Source organism: Equus caballus, chromosome 25 (assembly GCF_041296265.1).
Source record: "Equus caballus isolate H_3958 breed thoroughbred chromosome 25, TB-T2T, whole genome shotgun sequence".
In the NCBI taxonomy this organism is placed as follows: Eukaryota; Metazoa; Chordata; class Mammalia; order Perissodactyla; family Equidae; genus Equus; species Equus caballus.
Genome location: NC_091708.1, coordinates 32,521,597 through 32,538,763, shown reverse-complemented (window position 1 = coordinate 32,538,763; position 17,167 = coordinate 32,521,597). Strand labels below are relative to the sequence as shown.

Below are 17,167 nucleotides of genomic sequence, written 5' to 3'. Positions count from 1 at the left end.
CCTGAACTTCGGAGAAGTTCACTTCCCCCACGTCACACAGCTGGCGCTGCTCTTTGAACGCTGAGCTCTCTGCCTCTCTGCCTGATGTAGAAACATGACGGTGTTTCTGCACTGTGGGGAAGGATGATCTGTTTAATATTACATTTGGCCTTCAGTTTCTGACCGTGTCTAACTGGGCCAGACATTTGCCACTGTTTATAAGCACCTAACTGACGAACTAGAATTCAAAAAAGCAGGGTGTCATGCAGAACAAGGTAAAGAACTCTCCAAGGAAGTTTTGCAAAGGGCCATTTAAGGAATATTTAACATGGCAAGGATTTTTATGAAGGGAATAGAATGTATGAATTTGAATTCTTTCAGCTTGGATTTTTAAAGAGGCTTTGTCATCGTTATCTGCATGATAGTCCTGCAGAGCTTTCATCACTTTATAATAACTATTATTTTAACACTAACCATTGCTGTCCGATGTTTAACAAGCTCTTAATTGGTGTTCTGTCTCTCGCCTACTCTCCTTGAATTCAGTCTTCTTGTTTTAATTCTCGGTAGTTATTGGTGTTAATTGGAATCTTCACTGGAATGGGCAAGGCAGTATAGGGCTGTAGAGAGAACACAGGCTCCAAATTATTTGAATCTGATTTAATCACTTATGGTCTGATGACAGGCTAGTCATTTAACAGTTCTGAGCCTCACTTGTTTAAATAGGGATAGTAACCTGTACTTTGTAGGGTCGGTATGAGAAACAGAGATACGTTGTGTGTGAAAGTGCCTGCTGTAGCTCCCCATATATAATCAGTGTGTGATGAAAGATACCTGTGAAATTGTTCAAGTTGAGCATTGTCCCAATCATCGTTTATCTACTTTTGTTTTTAGAATTTATTTAAATAAGCACTGCCCCAGATACTTTTTTTTTTTTGGCCTGTGACCTAGGTTTCCCACTTCTTTTTATTTATTTTAATTTTAAAGGAAACTAAAAGGCTTCTATAAAACCTACTTTGCAATTTGAATAGAGTTCTCCCTCAGTCTCTGTTGCTGTGTCCTAAATAGAAACATGGGCCCAGATGGCTGGGCTGTAGGTGGGCCAGGAACAGCCGAACCCCCTGCCCCTAGATTAACTAGGTTGTAGCCCACCTCTCCTGAACAACTAAGACTTAACTATCGATGGTAGTGGAGATGGATTTTCTGGAAAGGCCAGGGAGCTGGGGCCAGTCCCTTTACTCCAGTCCAAGTTGTGACCTTGACAGCTCAAGTGTCCCTTGCTTTTGACTTTTTTTTTTGAGGAAGAGTAGCCCTGAGCTAACATTTGCTGCCAATCCTCCTCTTTTTGCTGAGGAAGACTGGCCCTGAGCTAACATTCGTGCCCATCTTTCTCTACTTTATATGTGGGATGCCTGCCACAGCATGTCCTGACAAGCGGTGCGTAGGTCCATGGTTGGGGTTCAAACTGGCGAACGCTGGGCTGCTGAAGCGGAATGTGCAGACTTAACCTCTGCACCACTGGGCTGGCCCTGCTTTTGATTTTTTAATCTTAAGCCTCAGTCTAATTCAAAGAAAAGATTTTTTAAAGTATATTTTCTCCTGATTAAAAGTATTATATATATATGCTTCAAATTTTTTTTTTCGGAAGACTAGAAAGAAGAAAAAACCAGAAAATCACCCAACCACCATTAGCATTTTGGTAGTTTTCCTTCCAGGCTTTCTTCTATGCATGGATTTTATTTTTTAGATCAGTTATAATTTGGTCTTCTGTTTTTTCATATAGTATTGTGAGTTAGAAGTCTTCCCATATTATCAACTCTTTGTAAATATAGTTTTAAGATTTCGTTGTGTGGCTTGACTATACTTTCCTTATCCATTTTCATATTCTTGCACATTTAGGCATTGTCTCGTATTTTTTTACTGTTCTAAGTAATTCTGTGATGAATGACTTTGTGTATAAGGCTTTCCCTCCCATATTTTGGATTCGTCCTCTGAGACTGAGTCCTAGGAGTGGAATTATTTGGATGAGTCTGAACATGTTTATATTGTATACACACACTTGATATGTGTAGTCTGTCCATAGGGAGTTCTGTCAGTTCACAGTCCTGCCAGCATATTTCCTGGCTTCTAGATGCTTGATCAGTTCTTGAAAAGTGAGTATTCATTGTGCCATTTCACAATAAGCTTGCCAGCACTGGATATTCTCATTAAAACAATCTCACTTGTTAAATGAGAGCTTGTTTTAATTTACTCTTTTTTTTTAATATAATTTTGGAGAGTTTTTTTTTTTTTTGAGGAAGATTAGCTTTGAGCTAACTGCTGCCAATCCTCCTCTTTTTTGCTGAGGAAGACTGGCCCTAAGCTAACATCCGTGCCCATCTTCCTCTACTTTTTATATGTAGGACGCCCACCACAGCATGGCGTGCCAAGCGGTGCCATGTCTGCACCCGGGATCCTAACCAGCAAAGCCCGGGCCACCGAGAAGCAGAACGTGCACACTTAACTGCTGCACCACCGGGCCCGCCCCCAATTTACTCTTTTTGATTATTGGTGAATTATAACATTTTTTCATATGCTTGAAGTCACATATGTATTTTCTCTAGCAAACTGTCTGTTAATGAAATAAAGATGTTCTTGACACATTTAGCCCTCGGACTCTGCCCAATTTATAGCCTTTCAAGGTGACCATCAGGCTACCAAGCTGACCACATCTTTTTCTCTAGAGGACTGTGGGTTTGAGCCGTTCTCATGTAGATGAACATGGACAGTGCTTGAATCTCTCTGGTTTGAAGTGAAGCTCTTCATTCTACCTTTTTAAAATAACTTAATTAAATTGTTTTTAAAAAAACCATTATAGAAGTTATGTTCTCCCTAACCTTAGAGCATTTGAAAATACAGAGAAGTGAAGGGAAAAAATCAACTATGTTCCCACCCCACTAAAGGCAGTTACTATTAACATTCTGTGCTTTTCCTTCTAGTCTTAAAAATGTATGTATGTATTTTACATAATCGTAGCCTTTCCTCCCCTGAACATCAACATCATAACATAAATATCACCTTAAGTTATTTCAAAATCTTCATATTATTTGTGCTTTGAGTCCTGAATGTTGTTTATGTTAATAATCTTTTTCTTTTCCTTTTATCCCCCCAAGGTGGAAAAGGAGCACAGGTTTCTTGGTTTGTTTAATGAGCCGTGAAAATCAGCTCTTGTCCCCTCTCTCCCTCCTCTGCTAGGGGTCTGAAGATCAGGAGGCTGCTCTGTTAGAAAAGGCAGCCCTTTTGGCTGAGCTGCAGGCAGAAAACCTCACCAAGAGTACGGAGAACCACAGACTGCGCAGGAACGTTAAGAAGGTCACCCAGGAGCTGAGTGACCTGCAGCAGGAGAAGGAGAGACTAGAGAAGGACCTGGAGGCAGCCCATCGGGAGAAGAGCAAAGGAGACGCCACCATCCATGTGAGCAGCGCCTGTTCCCTTCTGAAATAGTAGGCAGTGTGGTCGGGCTGGGGCTGTTCAGCTGTTTCTGGTTTTAGGGAGATGTTCATTGCAGAAAACTTAGAAAAATCTGAAAAATAGTAAGAAGAGAATATTTCAGTCATCTGCTCACCTAGAAATGACTAGTCTTAACTATTTGATGTTTCAGTCCTTTTATACTGTCTCTCGCTCTCCCGCCCTCCCTCCCGCTCTCCCTCGCTCTCCTTTCTGTCTCCCCCACCCCCCCCATGTGCATTATTGGTATCAAGGTGAAAATGCAGTTTTGTATCCTTTTTGTTTTATTGAGTGTTCTCTCTTTGGTGTGTTGCCATGTTATAAATGTTCTTCAGAAACATGTTTTGTGTGTGCAAGCATAACATTTCATCACTTGGATGTGCTACAGTTTATTTAGCTAGTCCCTTATCGTAGGACATTTAGGATGCTACACTTTTTTTTTTTTTTTTGCCTTATAATGAATGCTGCAGCAAACATCGTTCTACATAAATATTTATCCACTGATTGTTTCCTGATCAAGGTATAATTACTGGGTCAGAGAGTGTGAGTGTTTTCAAAGCTATTTTATAGATAATCCTCAAATTGTTCTCCTGAAAGATTATACTAGATTATGTGAGGGTGATCTTTTTTTAAGACTGCTCTATGCAACATTGGGTGTTAGCATTTAAAAAATTCTCTCTCAATTTGGTAGGCAAAATATAGAGGCAAACTGTAGGTTATCTTTTATTTATTTATTTATTTTTGAGGAAGATCAGCCCTGAGCTAACTACTGCCAATCCTCCTCTTTTTGCTGAGGAAGACTGGCCCTGAGCTAACATCCATGCCCATCTTCCTCTCCTTTATACGTGGGACGCCCACCACAGCATGGATTTTGCCAAGTGGTGCCATGTCCGCACCTGGATCCGAACCGGCGAACCCCGGGCCCGCCGAGAAGTGGAATGTGCGAACTTAACCGCTGTGCCACTGGGCCGGCCCTAGGTTATCTTTTAAAATTTCTTTTATAGTCATGTGCTGCATAACAACGTTTTGGTCAATAACAGAACGTGTATGTGACAGTGGTCCTGTAAGATTAGTACCGTATAACCTAGGTGTGTGGTAGGCTGTACCATCTAGGTTTGTGTAAGAGCACTCTATGATGTTGGTACAGTGGCAAAATCACCTGACGACGCGTTTCTAAGAACATATCCTCGTCATTAAGCGACGTATGACTGTATATGTAAACTTAAGGATTCAGTGTTGACACTCAGGGATCGTTGACACTCAGGTCTTGACACTCGTATTAATTGAATTACCTGCCCAGGAGCCTAGGGCAGGCAAAGTGAGAGAGGAGAGCTCAAAAGAGCCCACAGGTACTAGAGGTTGGTTCTCTGGTGCCTGCTGTGGGTGGGGATGCCAGGATCCAGCGTTTGAAATCCTGATGCCAGTGCTGATGAGAGAATTGAAATACAAATGTTTATAAATTTTAATGAAAATTTTAATGAACATTAAGAGAGTAGTAATGGAAATTTAGAAAAATGAGAAAATGTTACCTACAATTCCACCACCCTAATAAAGTAACTGTTTTGCAGTATCACTCTTCCGGCCTGGTACAGCTGGGCCCCCAATCTCATCAGAAGCTAAAGACCCTCTGTGTTCTTTGATCCTTTATCATGGGCGTCTCCCCCTGTCACTTCCCCTGTCGTGGGTGTCTTGCCATGTCACTTTCTCTATCGTGGATGTCTCCCCATGTCGCTTCCTCGGTCATGGGTGTCTCCCCATGTCACTTACTCTCTCCTGGGCATCTTTCCATATTGTGTAGGCTCCAGAGTGATCATGTTGAATGATGCATACTCTTCATTGAGTAGATTTCACATAACTTACTTAATAATTTCCTCCTTTGTTGGACATTTGGGCAGTTTAGAGAATGCCACAATGATATCTTTGGTCATAAAGATGTTTTCTCTTGAAATCCTCAGGATAGATTCTGAGGAGTGAGATTACTGCATCAGATGGTGCAAATATTTTGTACTAGTTAATCATGCTGCCAGATTATTTGTCCAAAGGACTGGCCCAATTTATGCTGCCACCAGCAATATTGGAGTGTACCAGTTTATTGCATGTTATTAAAAGACTTGTTTCCTATGTTTATTCAAAGTTATTGAACACCAAATGCTCCTGATTTAGATGTTGATGGAAATACAAGGTATGGCCTCTGAAAGTTTTATTTTTCTAAGGGAGATGAAAATGTTATACATGACAAAATGCGCAGTTTAAAATCTAGAGCTAATTAATATAGCTTATACAGATAGTGCAAAAGATCCTTGTGGAATGGAGTAGTCAGGGCGACCTAGGAGGAGATGACGCTTGAGTTGAACGAGCAGAGTAAGATTTGAGTGGTGTGCCTTTATGGATGAGGTAAAGAAGACTGGCTGGAGGGTCCTTTTATAGAGGTGCAGTTTTCATGGTCAATTCTTACATCCTTCACTGTTGGATAGCAAGTTTTTTAGTTTAAAATAGTTTGTCCTGTCTCTCTGCCACTGTCATAAAAATGTCCATTCAGTAGAATTTGGATGGGGGGATATATGTATATATACACACGCATATCTATGTATATATGTTATGTAATTGTTTTTTACATTATAACTTACTCTTGGTAAGCTTTTGAAACAGCTACGTAATATTATATCAAGTGGATATGCAGTAATTTACCTATCCCTCTATTGTCAGACGGTGTTTTTTGGTTCCATAATTCACTTATTCATATAAACCCTGGTGCTTCTAAAATAATTTTGGGCTGCTGTGATATTAAGATGTATTCCTATATAACATCTTCATAAGGAGGCAAGGAACATTCGGCAGGGACTGGAAGGGGGGACTATTACAGTGAGAGGAGAGAGAGGGTGAAGTATACTATGAGTATGAGTTCTTTTGCCGGTGACAGAAACCCAGCTTGGAGTAACTTAGGCAAAAAGGGAAATTTATTGCCTTGTGTAACTAAACTGCTGGAAGGATGGCTGCCTGGCACAGTGCCAGGACCGAATCTCTGTCTCCCCGAGAGCTGGCTGCTTTTTCTTGCATCCGCTTACTCCAGTTCCAAGTGGTTGGGCCCATCATTGGCAGCCCTGCTGGGATCACATCTCCCCAGTTTATTACATAAGAGGTAGGAGGACTCTCACACTCCCTGTCCTTGCTGTCTCCCTGTCAGGGTGGCCAGGGGGCTGAGGTGCTGAGAGGCCCGACTTGGGTCATGTGCCCGTTCTTCTTTATCAGAAGTGTGTGTGTGAGGCCCGACTTGGGTCACGTGCCCGTTCTTCTTTATCAGAAGTGTGTGTGTGAGTCCCATTATTGGCAGCCTCCTCTAGAGCCACGTTTTAGGCGGATGAGCAGTTAGCCAGAGACAGCACTGTTTGGTTTCGTGGCACTGGGCAGACCCAGACAGCTGTGCGCTCTAAAGGCTTCCTTCAGGTGAGCATGCCTGTGACTCAGCTTCCTACCAGCTCATCAGGGCTACTCTTCTACATCTGCTCGCATGGATGTTTCTAACACGATGATTTGGCCATGGTTTCTTTCTTTTTGCACATGTGTTGCACACAATGGTATCTCTGCTTAACTTCTGGTCATATTCTAAGAATCTGGCTGCGTCCATCTCATATGAATGTTTCACACCAGATCTTGAGGCACTGGCTTGTTCAGAATCTGGGGAAACACAGTGGGAGGTGTTTTAGCCTTATGGTGCTAGGGTGAATGCAGAGTTAGAGCAAAGCCCACTGGCCTTGAATGTCTATCAGCTTGTTCTGTTAACCAGCCTCTTCAATTATCTAGAGCCTCCCACTCACCAGCTGCTACTGCTGTTGCTTTTGGATTGAAACAGACAAACAAAAAACTAGACCTTTTAGCGGCTCTGTTTCTGCCCTGGCAGGGGAAAGGAATCCATTCATGCAGTCAGCAACGTTGAGCACTTTGTGCAGTCCCTGCGCTAGGCATGGGGACAGTTCCACAGTAGAGATATGAATAGAGGACCACGGGAGCCCAGAGGAAGAAAGGGGCTTGCGGGATCAGAGAAGGCTCTTGGGGAAAGTAACTTTTGAACTGGTTCTGAAGTTTGAGCTAAAGGTTAATAGATAGGCAAGGAAGAGAAGGGTTTTATACAGAGGGTGAAGGGGTATGAGTATGGTGTTTTTGGGGAAACAAAACAAGATTACCAAACTTGACATATTCTGGTTATTTGAAACTTTAAAAATTGTAATTTATTCCTTTCAGTGTTTCAGAAACATTTCCAGAGGTTTATAGAAATTCATAAAATTCAATGAGATTAAAAATAAAGATAAGGGCATTAGGGGAAAATAAGGGTTTGACTCGTACGATGGAACCAGAGGGAGTAAAGTAGAAACGCACACTGTGATACCCTGCACAGCACTCGAGAGGGACTTAAGATTCAGCCCGTAGCTCCTAGCAGCAAAAGTAAAAAGGGAAATTCAGTCACAAGGTCTCCAGTGTCTGTAAGATGAACACGTTAAGATAAAAGGACAGCTTTTGCTGGCACTCCGGCCTGAGGGAAGTATTGCCTCTGGTGAGTTTTAGAAAGAGTTCTCTGAGCAGTATACAGACTCTTCAACAATGCCCTATTCAGTGAAAGCAATCTTGCACGGGGCCAGATCAATGTCATCCAAGTCGGCCAGCTTGTAAGTATTAAGGTTTTCAGTCCCTGCGACTGTGTCTAGCTGTTTCCTATTATTCTTGTTTCTTGGACAAGAACTGCCAAATCGGTGGGAAATACTGCAGCCCTGTTTATAGATGAGCCCTGACTCAAAGCCTTTGTAAGGGTCCTCTATCAAGGGGTTTTTGTAGCGTTCGCTGGATTCATTCTGATGGTAAGCCGACCGGTTCTCTTTTGGATGTGATCAAACCATCCTTTGCTCATGCCAGAAACGTTTATTGCAGTCTCATTGTGCCTGCTCGTAAGCACTTTGGAGGGAGACAGTGCCCATCTGAAAACGCAGCTTGAATCAGAGACACATGAGTTCGCTGTGTCTGATTGTGCATGAACGTGGAGAAGTTTGGCCCGAGAGGCAGTTCGTCATGTTTGTTTGTTTGAATTGCCTGTGATTGCAGCGATCTGGCGCCAGTGCACTCAGCACGGGTTGTAATTTGCAGTTTCTTCATTTGGTGATTCGAGGGACATCTCTTAAGTGCTTGCGATGGCGCAGGCGCCGTTGGGAGGCTCTGGTGAATACCAGCTTTGGTTTTTACTTTGGAAGGCTTGTTTACAATAAGAAAGGTCAAAAAGTGAGGGTCTCACAGATAGATCCCTTTATTGTATTACATGTCCTTGCCACCAGAGGGACATCTATCCTTTCCAGGAAATCCAGGAGGCCTTTGCAAAAAGCCAACAGAAGAAACCAGTATTTCCAAGTCGATGTCCTAAGTGATGTGTAAAGTGTCCTCGCTTCTGTGGTCTGTAACAGGAGTGCTGCCTAGAGTCCCCCAGCCTTGCCCTCACATCTCTGACTGTGATACGTTATTTGGCACCAGAGACTCTCCTTTTAGTGTGTGTGCGTGTGGTAAAAGGGGATAGAGGTGGATATTTTAGATTGGCTCGCTCTGGTTCAGGCATTCTGTATGCTACTTGGAGTAGATGGGGGAGAGGAGCAAGTCATAGTCTTTTTCTTCTCCGTTATAGGCAACGTATGTTAGACATTGGGTTAGCCGTGTTCCCCAGACCGTCTCATAATGCTCTTCTGTTATGAGACCTGTCATCCGCTACTCTGCTAAGTGTGCTTCAGGATGTGGGCGCTCTCTCTGTGGGGTTGCATTTGCTGGTAAAGCCCAGAAATCTAATTAAAGTTGTACCCATCACCCACCAGGCTAATCCTGTGTGCTTTGACAGGAGCAGGTTTAATTTCAGGGTAGTTCGGCTTGAACCCCCCAGTTCTCACATGTGCTTGTTGATAGATGACTCCAAATGAGGCAGTGACAGCGTTCAGAACATCTCTTGGTGAACTAGAATCAAAACATGGCATTTGGAGACAGTGTCTATGGCTGGGTGGTCAGGGCTGAGACTGCAGACCTGAGGTAGTGTGATTTTTACCAAGGGTCAGAGCTCCCCTTGCCTTCTGTTTTGTTTGAATCGGGTGTAAAGATTTTGAGTTGGTATCCTTTGTAGAACAATATGCGATTTAAATGACCTGTGTTGGAAGAGGTTCTGTCTTGGGCAAATTCCAGTTTTTCATAAGAGAGGCTGAATGCAGTGACTTTGCAGTCAAACTGGATTTGAATTCTGGCTCCGTGACTTGCTAGCTGTTGGACTGTGAGCCAGTAACTTTGCCTCTCCAAACTGTGGTGTCCATTTCCTGTCAGAAAAAGAGAGATTAGTGGTAAGGATTGTATGAGATAGGGTAGAGCTCTTAGCATAATACCTGGCACATCGTAAGTGATCAATAAATAGTAGCTGTTTTGATGATGGTGATGATGCCGCCGCCTTGGAAGATAGAAACTTTATAATTCCAGTCGGTATCTTTGGAATAGTGGAGAACAGTGCTGGGCTTGGGTTGGGATCCCAGCTTCAGCAGGTGCTTAACTCTAAGCCTCTAAGTCAGTTACTTAACCTCTCTCATGTTTTCTCCGCTAAAATGGGGTTGATTATATCTATTTCAGGATTGAGTAAATGAGTAATGAAATTTAATGCATGAAAAAATGCCTACTATGGTTCCTGGCACATGGAGGTAGATGCTCCGTTGATTAGATTCCTTCTTTTCTTTCCTCTTTCTCTGCTTTTAATTGTGTGGCAGGTGCTGGCTCAGGACTTTGAAAGACAAATCACTGCCGGCTAGAATCTAATGGACACTGTTGACTAATAAATGTGGTCTGCCCTTTTACCAGTCAAGTCAACAGAGCTGTAAATTTCTTCCTTGATCAACACTCACCTCTCCTCTGAAGAAAGTGCTTGTCTGTTCCTTTCCAGCTGATTGATCCGTCCAGGAAGGGAGTCAGAGCCCTTTTAGAGTGAGACTCTGGAGCATCTCAGCGGCGCATGTGTGGGGCCGCTGGGGAAGTTGCTTTAAAAGGCTCTTCCTACCAGTTTTCGTCTAGAATTGCTGTGGTCTCTCTCGGGCACAGACAGAAAGGCTCTCCCTTATCTCTGGTTCTTACTTTTTAATTTCAGTGCCAGGCTCTGTCCTGGGCACTGGGAGTACAGGACTGGATCAAATCAGATAGAGTCTCTGAAGGAATCTAGTAGAGAAATAGAATGGAAACGCAGACAAAGAGCTCATTAAAAGGTAGCATGATAAGTGCTGATAGAGGGATGGACCAAATGCTTTGGGAGCCAGAGAATGCAACTGTACTAAGAGGGGGCGAGGGAAGGAAGGCTTCACAGAGGAGGTGGATTTGAGCTGAGATTTGAAGGATAAGTAGCTCTTTGCCCCTGGGACGGGTGGTGAAAATGCACTCATGGTAGAGGGAAGACTGTGCAAAGGCTTGGGGGCGTGAATGAGTCTGGCTCAGGGGGAAACAGTGAGGGGCTGGAGGAGAGAGAGGGCAGGTTTGCTTCGTTGCTTTGTTCAGGTGGGGTTTAGAGAGGTGCATTTCCTTGCCTGGTGTCCCACAGCTGTTAAGTGGCCCAGCTGGCCCTTGACCCCTGCCCAGTTGGAGCTTCAACTTCTTTGTCCATTCTTCCCCAACTTTCTGGTAAAAGCTCCGTTGAGGTCTGTGCTCAGAACTTCTGCAGTACCACACACGTTAGTTCTCAGTGGCAGGGGCTGTCTCACTCCAGTGGTTTCCATTTATTTTTTTTAAGCATATGAATTCTTTGTTCAAATGAATTCTTCTGGAGCGAAAACATATAAAAATGGCACTGCTCAGGGTGCAGTGAGGCAGGGCGCCTGGCAGCCCGCTCTGTCCCCACCACACCCCCCAGGAGCAGTGAGGCTCCACAGAATGTGTCTGGAACCACTACCTCAAACTAATTCTGGAAATTCTTACATCACTTAGTTCCTATACCTCATTAAGATTTTGGAGAAGTTTCCTTTGTATATTTAAAAGTAACCACCGAGCACTTGACAAGCTTTCTCCCAGTGAAAGCTGATAAGGTTGAAATTTGATAGATGAGAACCTTCTCATTCTCCATCTGGCCAGAGATAAAACCAACCAGCTGACTGGAGAAGGAGGTATGAGGACCTGGCTTTTCATTTCTAATGTGATTGTAAGATTATGGGGATATTTTATTTTTCAAATAATCCACTTTTTAAAAATCAGTCTGCTCTAAGAGAGCCCTGATATGCAAAGGCGTGCTCAGCTCAGTGTTGGTCCGGAGCGCACCTGCAAATCTTAAAGGAAAATTGCCCATTAGGGTAGAAATTGAGGCCTCAGGTGATGTCATCCTACAGAGCTTGCCGTGGCAGCGTGCGCTGTAACGCCTGCTGGTGGTCTGGTGTGGGAGAGGGAGTTTCGAACCTTTTCCCCTAGTCCCTTTGTTCAGAAGCAGATAAGACAGATGCACCCAAGGGAGCTTTGCAAGCTCTTTAGGATGGTGGCTTCTTGCATTAAAATCAAATACAAATTCCCATTCTTTTCCTCAAGTCGACTGGGACGATTTCTGGAGGACGGCCCAGGAGCACGCAGTTAGATGGTATGGATAGCCAGCCCCGCTTGAGCATTGCTGATCCTACGGCTTCTTGAGCTCAGGGTGAAAAACCACTAGTTTAGTAAAAAGAACACAAATAGACCTGGTTTTAAACCCTGATTTCACCTCCTTTTGCTTCGGTTAAGTTGCTTGAACATTTTGAACTTCAGTTTCCCGATTGATCAGAGCATCTGCTTCGTAGGGTTGTTGTGAGAAATGAATGAGGTGGTGGGTGTACAGGGCCCACTCTTGAGAATACTATAGAGGTTTGCAGAGGAAAAAGGGTGGGTAGTCGTTTGGGAGGACGATTGCTGAGGCTCAGAGCAATCAGGGAGGGCTTGGTGGAAGAGGTGACATGGGTTGGGCCTTACAAGACAAGCATGCTGTCTCCAGGCAGAACTGGGGGGAATTTTGTTCTTTTTTTCCAGATGGAGGGGACCGGGTGGATATAGGCGGAGAGGCTGGGGAGTGTGTTGATGAAGTGTTTGGGTGAGAAAAGGCCAAAAGGTAGGCTGGAGCCCCCTGGTGGGAGCCGGGAATGACTGCTTGTTGAGGTGTCTTCATTCTGCAGTTAACTTGGAGTCACTTCAGGCTTCCGGGCAGAGGTGTGTTGATCGAGGGTGTGCGTGTGATTTGGTAGGTGAGTCCAGCAGACCGGTTGGGAAGCTGTCTCGGTTGGCCAGATGGGAGCTGAGTTCTGAGGAAGGCAGGCGGTGGCAGGGGATGGGGGAGAGCAGGGGGCTGAGTGTGCGGTCGGGAGGAACACTTTCTCTCCCAGAGCTTCAGCTTCTGCCCTTCCCCCTTCTAACCACCCCCTCAGGTGGTTAATCAGAGTTCAGGATATTCCTCAGGTGGTCCTTGCTAATGGATGAGTGACTGCACCTTAAGGCAGGAACCCAAGTTCCACATTGTTTTGCTTCTTGCTGCAGACCTAGCCAGGCCTGGCCTTTGTTGGGCGGACAGCTCCCTTGAGCAGCATATACCTTCCCCCTTTAAAAAACGAAAATGACCTTCAGTTGTATCAGAAAGCCCCAGTTTGGGTATGAGATTTTCCCAGACTCGTCCTTTGATTCCCAGTCTGCGACCATTTCTTATGTTCAGCTCCTTCAGGAACTCTGAGAGTGGTAGGGGTGGTTGGCAGGGCAGGGTTTGGGCACGTGTGTCCATGCAAAAGCACCAAATCCTCACTCTGCATCCCTCGCGCTCAGTGTGGAGGCTGTGCTGTGCCTTCAGGCCTGGGTTACCTGTTGGATGGCAAGTGTGGGTGAGAGGGAGGGGCAGAGCTGAACCTTGTGGCTGGCTGGAGGGTGGTGCTGTAGCCACACCGGGAAACCTGGGAGTAGAGGTCAGCCTGGAGGATATGCGTGGGGAGAGGGGAAGGTGACGGAATATTTCCTGTGTACCTGCTTCTGTGCTGGGTGTCCATCCTGCATTCTCTCTTTTAACCCTCCAACGACCCTAAGAGTCCGTAATATTATCCCCATTTACTGGAAAGGAAACACTCATAAAGATGTAAGTTATCTGTCTGTGGCCACACAGCTAGTTAGCAGTAAAGCCAGGATTCAACGCTGGTCTGCTGGCCTTCCCAGCCCAGGAATATTGAAGGAGGTTTGGGGAAGCCACCCCAGATTGTCAATTTTCAGTTCCGATTGTTTTGCTGAGGTGAGACATGCCGTCTCCATGCCTCCCCTAAACGTCCATTATAACTCCGCTGGGGCCAAGCACATGAGCCTGTCGGCTGTGTTTGTGTTGCCATGGCAGCTGCTCCTCCTCAAGGCCACCTCTGCCACATTTCCCCCTCCCTGCCATGGTCCTTGTACTCCAAGCCTTCGCTGACTGCTCTTCAGATGAGGTCTGAGATCCTTGGTCCGCCCCATTCGTTAGCACGAGGGCGCAGTCTCTGGCTGGATATTCCATTGGTCCTGAGGCCTTGAGAAACTGTGACATTAGCTAGGGGTATTGGATTTATTGACCGGTGGAAGCCTGCGTCACAGAGTAGTTTTGTACTTTTTTGTGTCTTAACAATAGTAGAGTTGGGTGGAAAGAACATGGAATTTGGGGTCAAACTCACTCGGGTTTGAATTGCAGCACTAGAACTGACTGTTATAAAGCTTTGCGAAAATCTCTCAACCTCTGTGAGCCTTAGTTTCCTTTCTGTAAACATAAGACTAATAATACTTGCCATGTAGGCAGTCATTAGGGTTAGAGATGTTTTATGTAAAAATGCCATGTTTGGTTCAGAGCTGTTGCTCCCTAAATAGTAGTTTCTATTACTAATGCTTATAATAAGAGAAATGGTTTATACTCTTTGCTTCCTGACTTTCTTTGAGACTCTGATTTATGCCGAGGGCCCTCTACCCCCCAAAATATACACATGCACAAATTTGCATAGGCTCCCAGGGGCCCATTCAGTGGTCCTCAGGTTAAGATTCCCTAATCTTGAGGAATGGTGAAACTACTTGTCCTTTGTGGGGTCCTGGAATAGGTCATTTCATGTTGTCAACTCTGTTAGGTTGGGGGACATGTGGAAGCAATGTGGCACACCATCAGTAGCCTTTATCGCTTAAAACGTGTAGTAAGTTTTAACCTAGGTAGCTGAATGAAAGAAAATGTTATAAGCAAATGGAATAAATTATTGTTGAATACAGACATACCCACTAGAACTTGAACCAGACATCAAAATATGGGTTTGATAGATGTTTGTATAAAGGAAGGAACTGAATCTGGGAAATGATGTAAGTGGACCTATAATTATTGTGGACATGAACAGTGCACACTCTTTACTTAGCATAAGACATAAACATTTTAAAATTAAAAAGTAGGCATGATTGTTCTAGGATGGTAGGCAAATTTATTGTGAATTTAAAGATATACCAAATGGCTTAACACAAGATTTTGTGGTCTGTATTCTCACCAATTTTCAGGGCGGGGTTTCTAAAAGCAAGTGTCATATGACCGTTAAGTAGATTGGGATCATTACAAAAGAAATCCAAACCATTGTCATAGTGTGGAAGTGAACTGAGAGGCTTGGGATCAGAGAGACCTGGAATTCGGCAGGTGCCGTCCCTTACTGACTGATCTTGGGCAGAGTACTTTACTTGTGTGAGCCTGTTTCCTCATTCATAAAATGGGAGCAATTCCATCCACCTCATCCATCCATCTGTTCATCCATCCATCCAACAGATATTTATTGAGTGCCATTCTGGTTATCCATTGCTACATAACAAATTACCTCAAAACTTGGCATCTTAAAACAATACTCATTTTTTTATATCTCATGATTTCTGTGGGTCAAGGATTTGGGCAGGGCTCAGCTGGGTGGTTTTCTGCTCTACATGGTCCAGGGCACTCATGTCATTCAGCTGGTGGATGGGCTGGTCTGGAGGGTCTGTGACTGTTCACTCACGTCTGGTGCTGTTTTGGGGGTGTCTGGAAAGCTAAGCACAGCTGGGATTGTCTACAGGAGCACCTGTGTGTGGCCTCTCCCGCATGGCAGCATTAGAGTATCCGCATTTCTTAGATGGTGACTCAGGGCTCCCAGAGAGAGTGTTCCAAGAGATAAGAGTTGGAAGGTGCAAGTTTCCTAAAGCCTGGGCTCAGAAACTGGCACGGTGTCACTTCTGCTACATTTTGTTCATCACAGTAGTCATTGTACTGCCCAGATTGAATAGGAGGGGACACAGACTCCACACCCCTTGGTGGTGAGAAGGTCAAAGAATTTATGGCTCTCTTTATTTTGCCACGAGTGCCTACTGTGTGCCAGGTACCATGCTAGGTGCTGGAGATGCAGCAGTAAACAAAATACACAGCAATCCCTGCCCTTATGGGACTTGACCTGATGGGGGAGACTATAAGCAAAATACACACATCAATTAGACAATGTATCAGAAGATGCTATGAGGAATAATGGTGAGGGGAAGGAACATGGAGAGTGAGGTTGTGGGGGCCTAGTGGTGGTGATTTTAGGTGGGATGGTCAGGGCAGACTGGACTGAGAAGGTGACATTTGAGCACAGACTTGGTGGAAGTGAGGGAGCGCCTTGAGGAACTTTCCAAGCAGACAGCAACAAGCATAAAGGTCTTGAGCTGGGAGTATACATGGTGTGAAGGAAGACAAGAAAGCCAGGGTTGCCAGAGCAGAACAGGGTGAGGGGAGAGCAGGGGGAGAAGAGGTCAGTGAGGTAGTGGGGGTCCAGGTGGCCTTGAGCCATCGTGGGTTGTGAAACTCACGTGGTTAACGTGAAAGTGCCCAGCACAGTGCCTGGAACAGGAACCTTTTGACACACAGTAGCTTTTATTACCAGTAGAACCAGATGTGGGAGCTCCTGCTCCTCTGCACTGGTGCTTGTGCTCCTGATTAGTGCCTCTACACTGGTGCGTGTGCTCCTGATTAGTGCCTCTGCACTGGCACGTGTGCTCCTGATTAGTGCCTCTGCACTGGCCCGTGTGCTCCTGATTAGTGCCTCTGCACTGGCGCGTGTGCTCCTGATTAGTGCCTCTGCACTGGTGCGTGTGCTCCTGATTAGTAACAGCTTGCAAAACACAATCAGGAAGGCAAGAAGATAATGAAAGGTGTGAAGGGTGAATCCTCGTGATCTGTCTCTTCTCTAATCACGTTACTAAGACAGATGGACTTTTCCTGGTGGCTTTTCTCATGTCAGGGACGATGAGTTTGTGTGTGCACCCTGTGGTGATCCTTGAGAGATCAGCTTTTCATTAGGACCGTCCTTGAAAATATTTTCGTGAATGGTCAAAGGCAATTTGCACAAGGGGAAATCCAAACAGTAGTCAAATATGTGGAAACACGAGCCGTCAAAGAAATGCAAATTGAAACTCTTGTGAAGAACCATTTCTTACCAATTAAATTAACAAATATTTAACACAGTATCAGTGCTGGTGAGGATATGGTGAAACAAAAAGCTTAGACTTTGGTAGTGGCATTTTAGCCAGTGTCTTTTTGAAAGAAAGTTTGTCAGTTTGTAGAAAGAATCCTCAAAACATGCCTATTGACCCCTTGGCCTAGTAGTTTCACCCTTGGGGATTTAGCCTAAGAAAACAAGTCAGAAGTTAGAAAATGTTTTACGCACAGAGCTCTTCTTTGCTGTAG

At 44.6% G+C, this 17,167-nt stretch overlaps 1 protein-coding gene across 11 annotated transcripts in view; it reads left to right on the top strand.

Moving 5' to 3' along the window:
- The window catches only part of CDK5RAP2 (CDK5 regulatory subunit associated protein 2), a 172,378-nt gene that overhangs the window by 51,282 nt on the left and 103,929 nt on the right, over window positions 1-17,167 (top strand). For all 11 annotated transcript variants that reach the window (XM_070251095.1, XM_023628766.2, XM_070251093.1 and 8 more), the window contains one exon: window positions 3,211-3,429. In XM_070251095.1, the coding sequence (XP_070107196.1) occupies window positions 3,211-3,429 (219 nt within the window). The remainder of the gene's footprint in view (window positions 1-3,210; window positions 3,430-17,167) is intronic.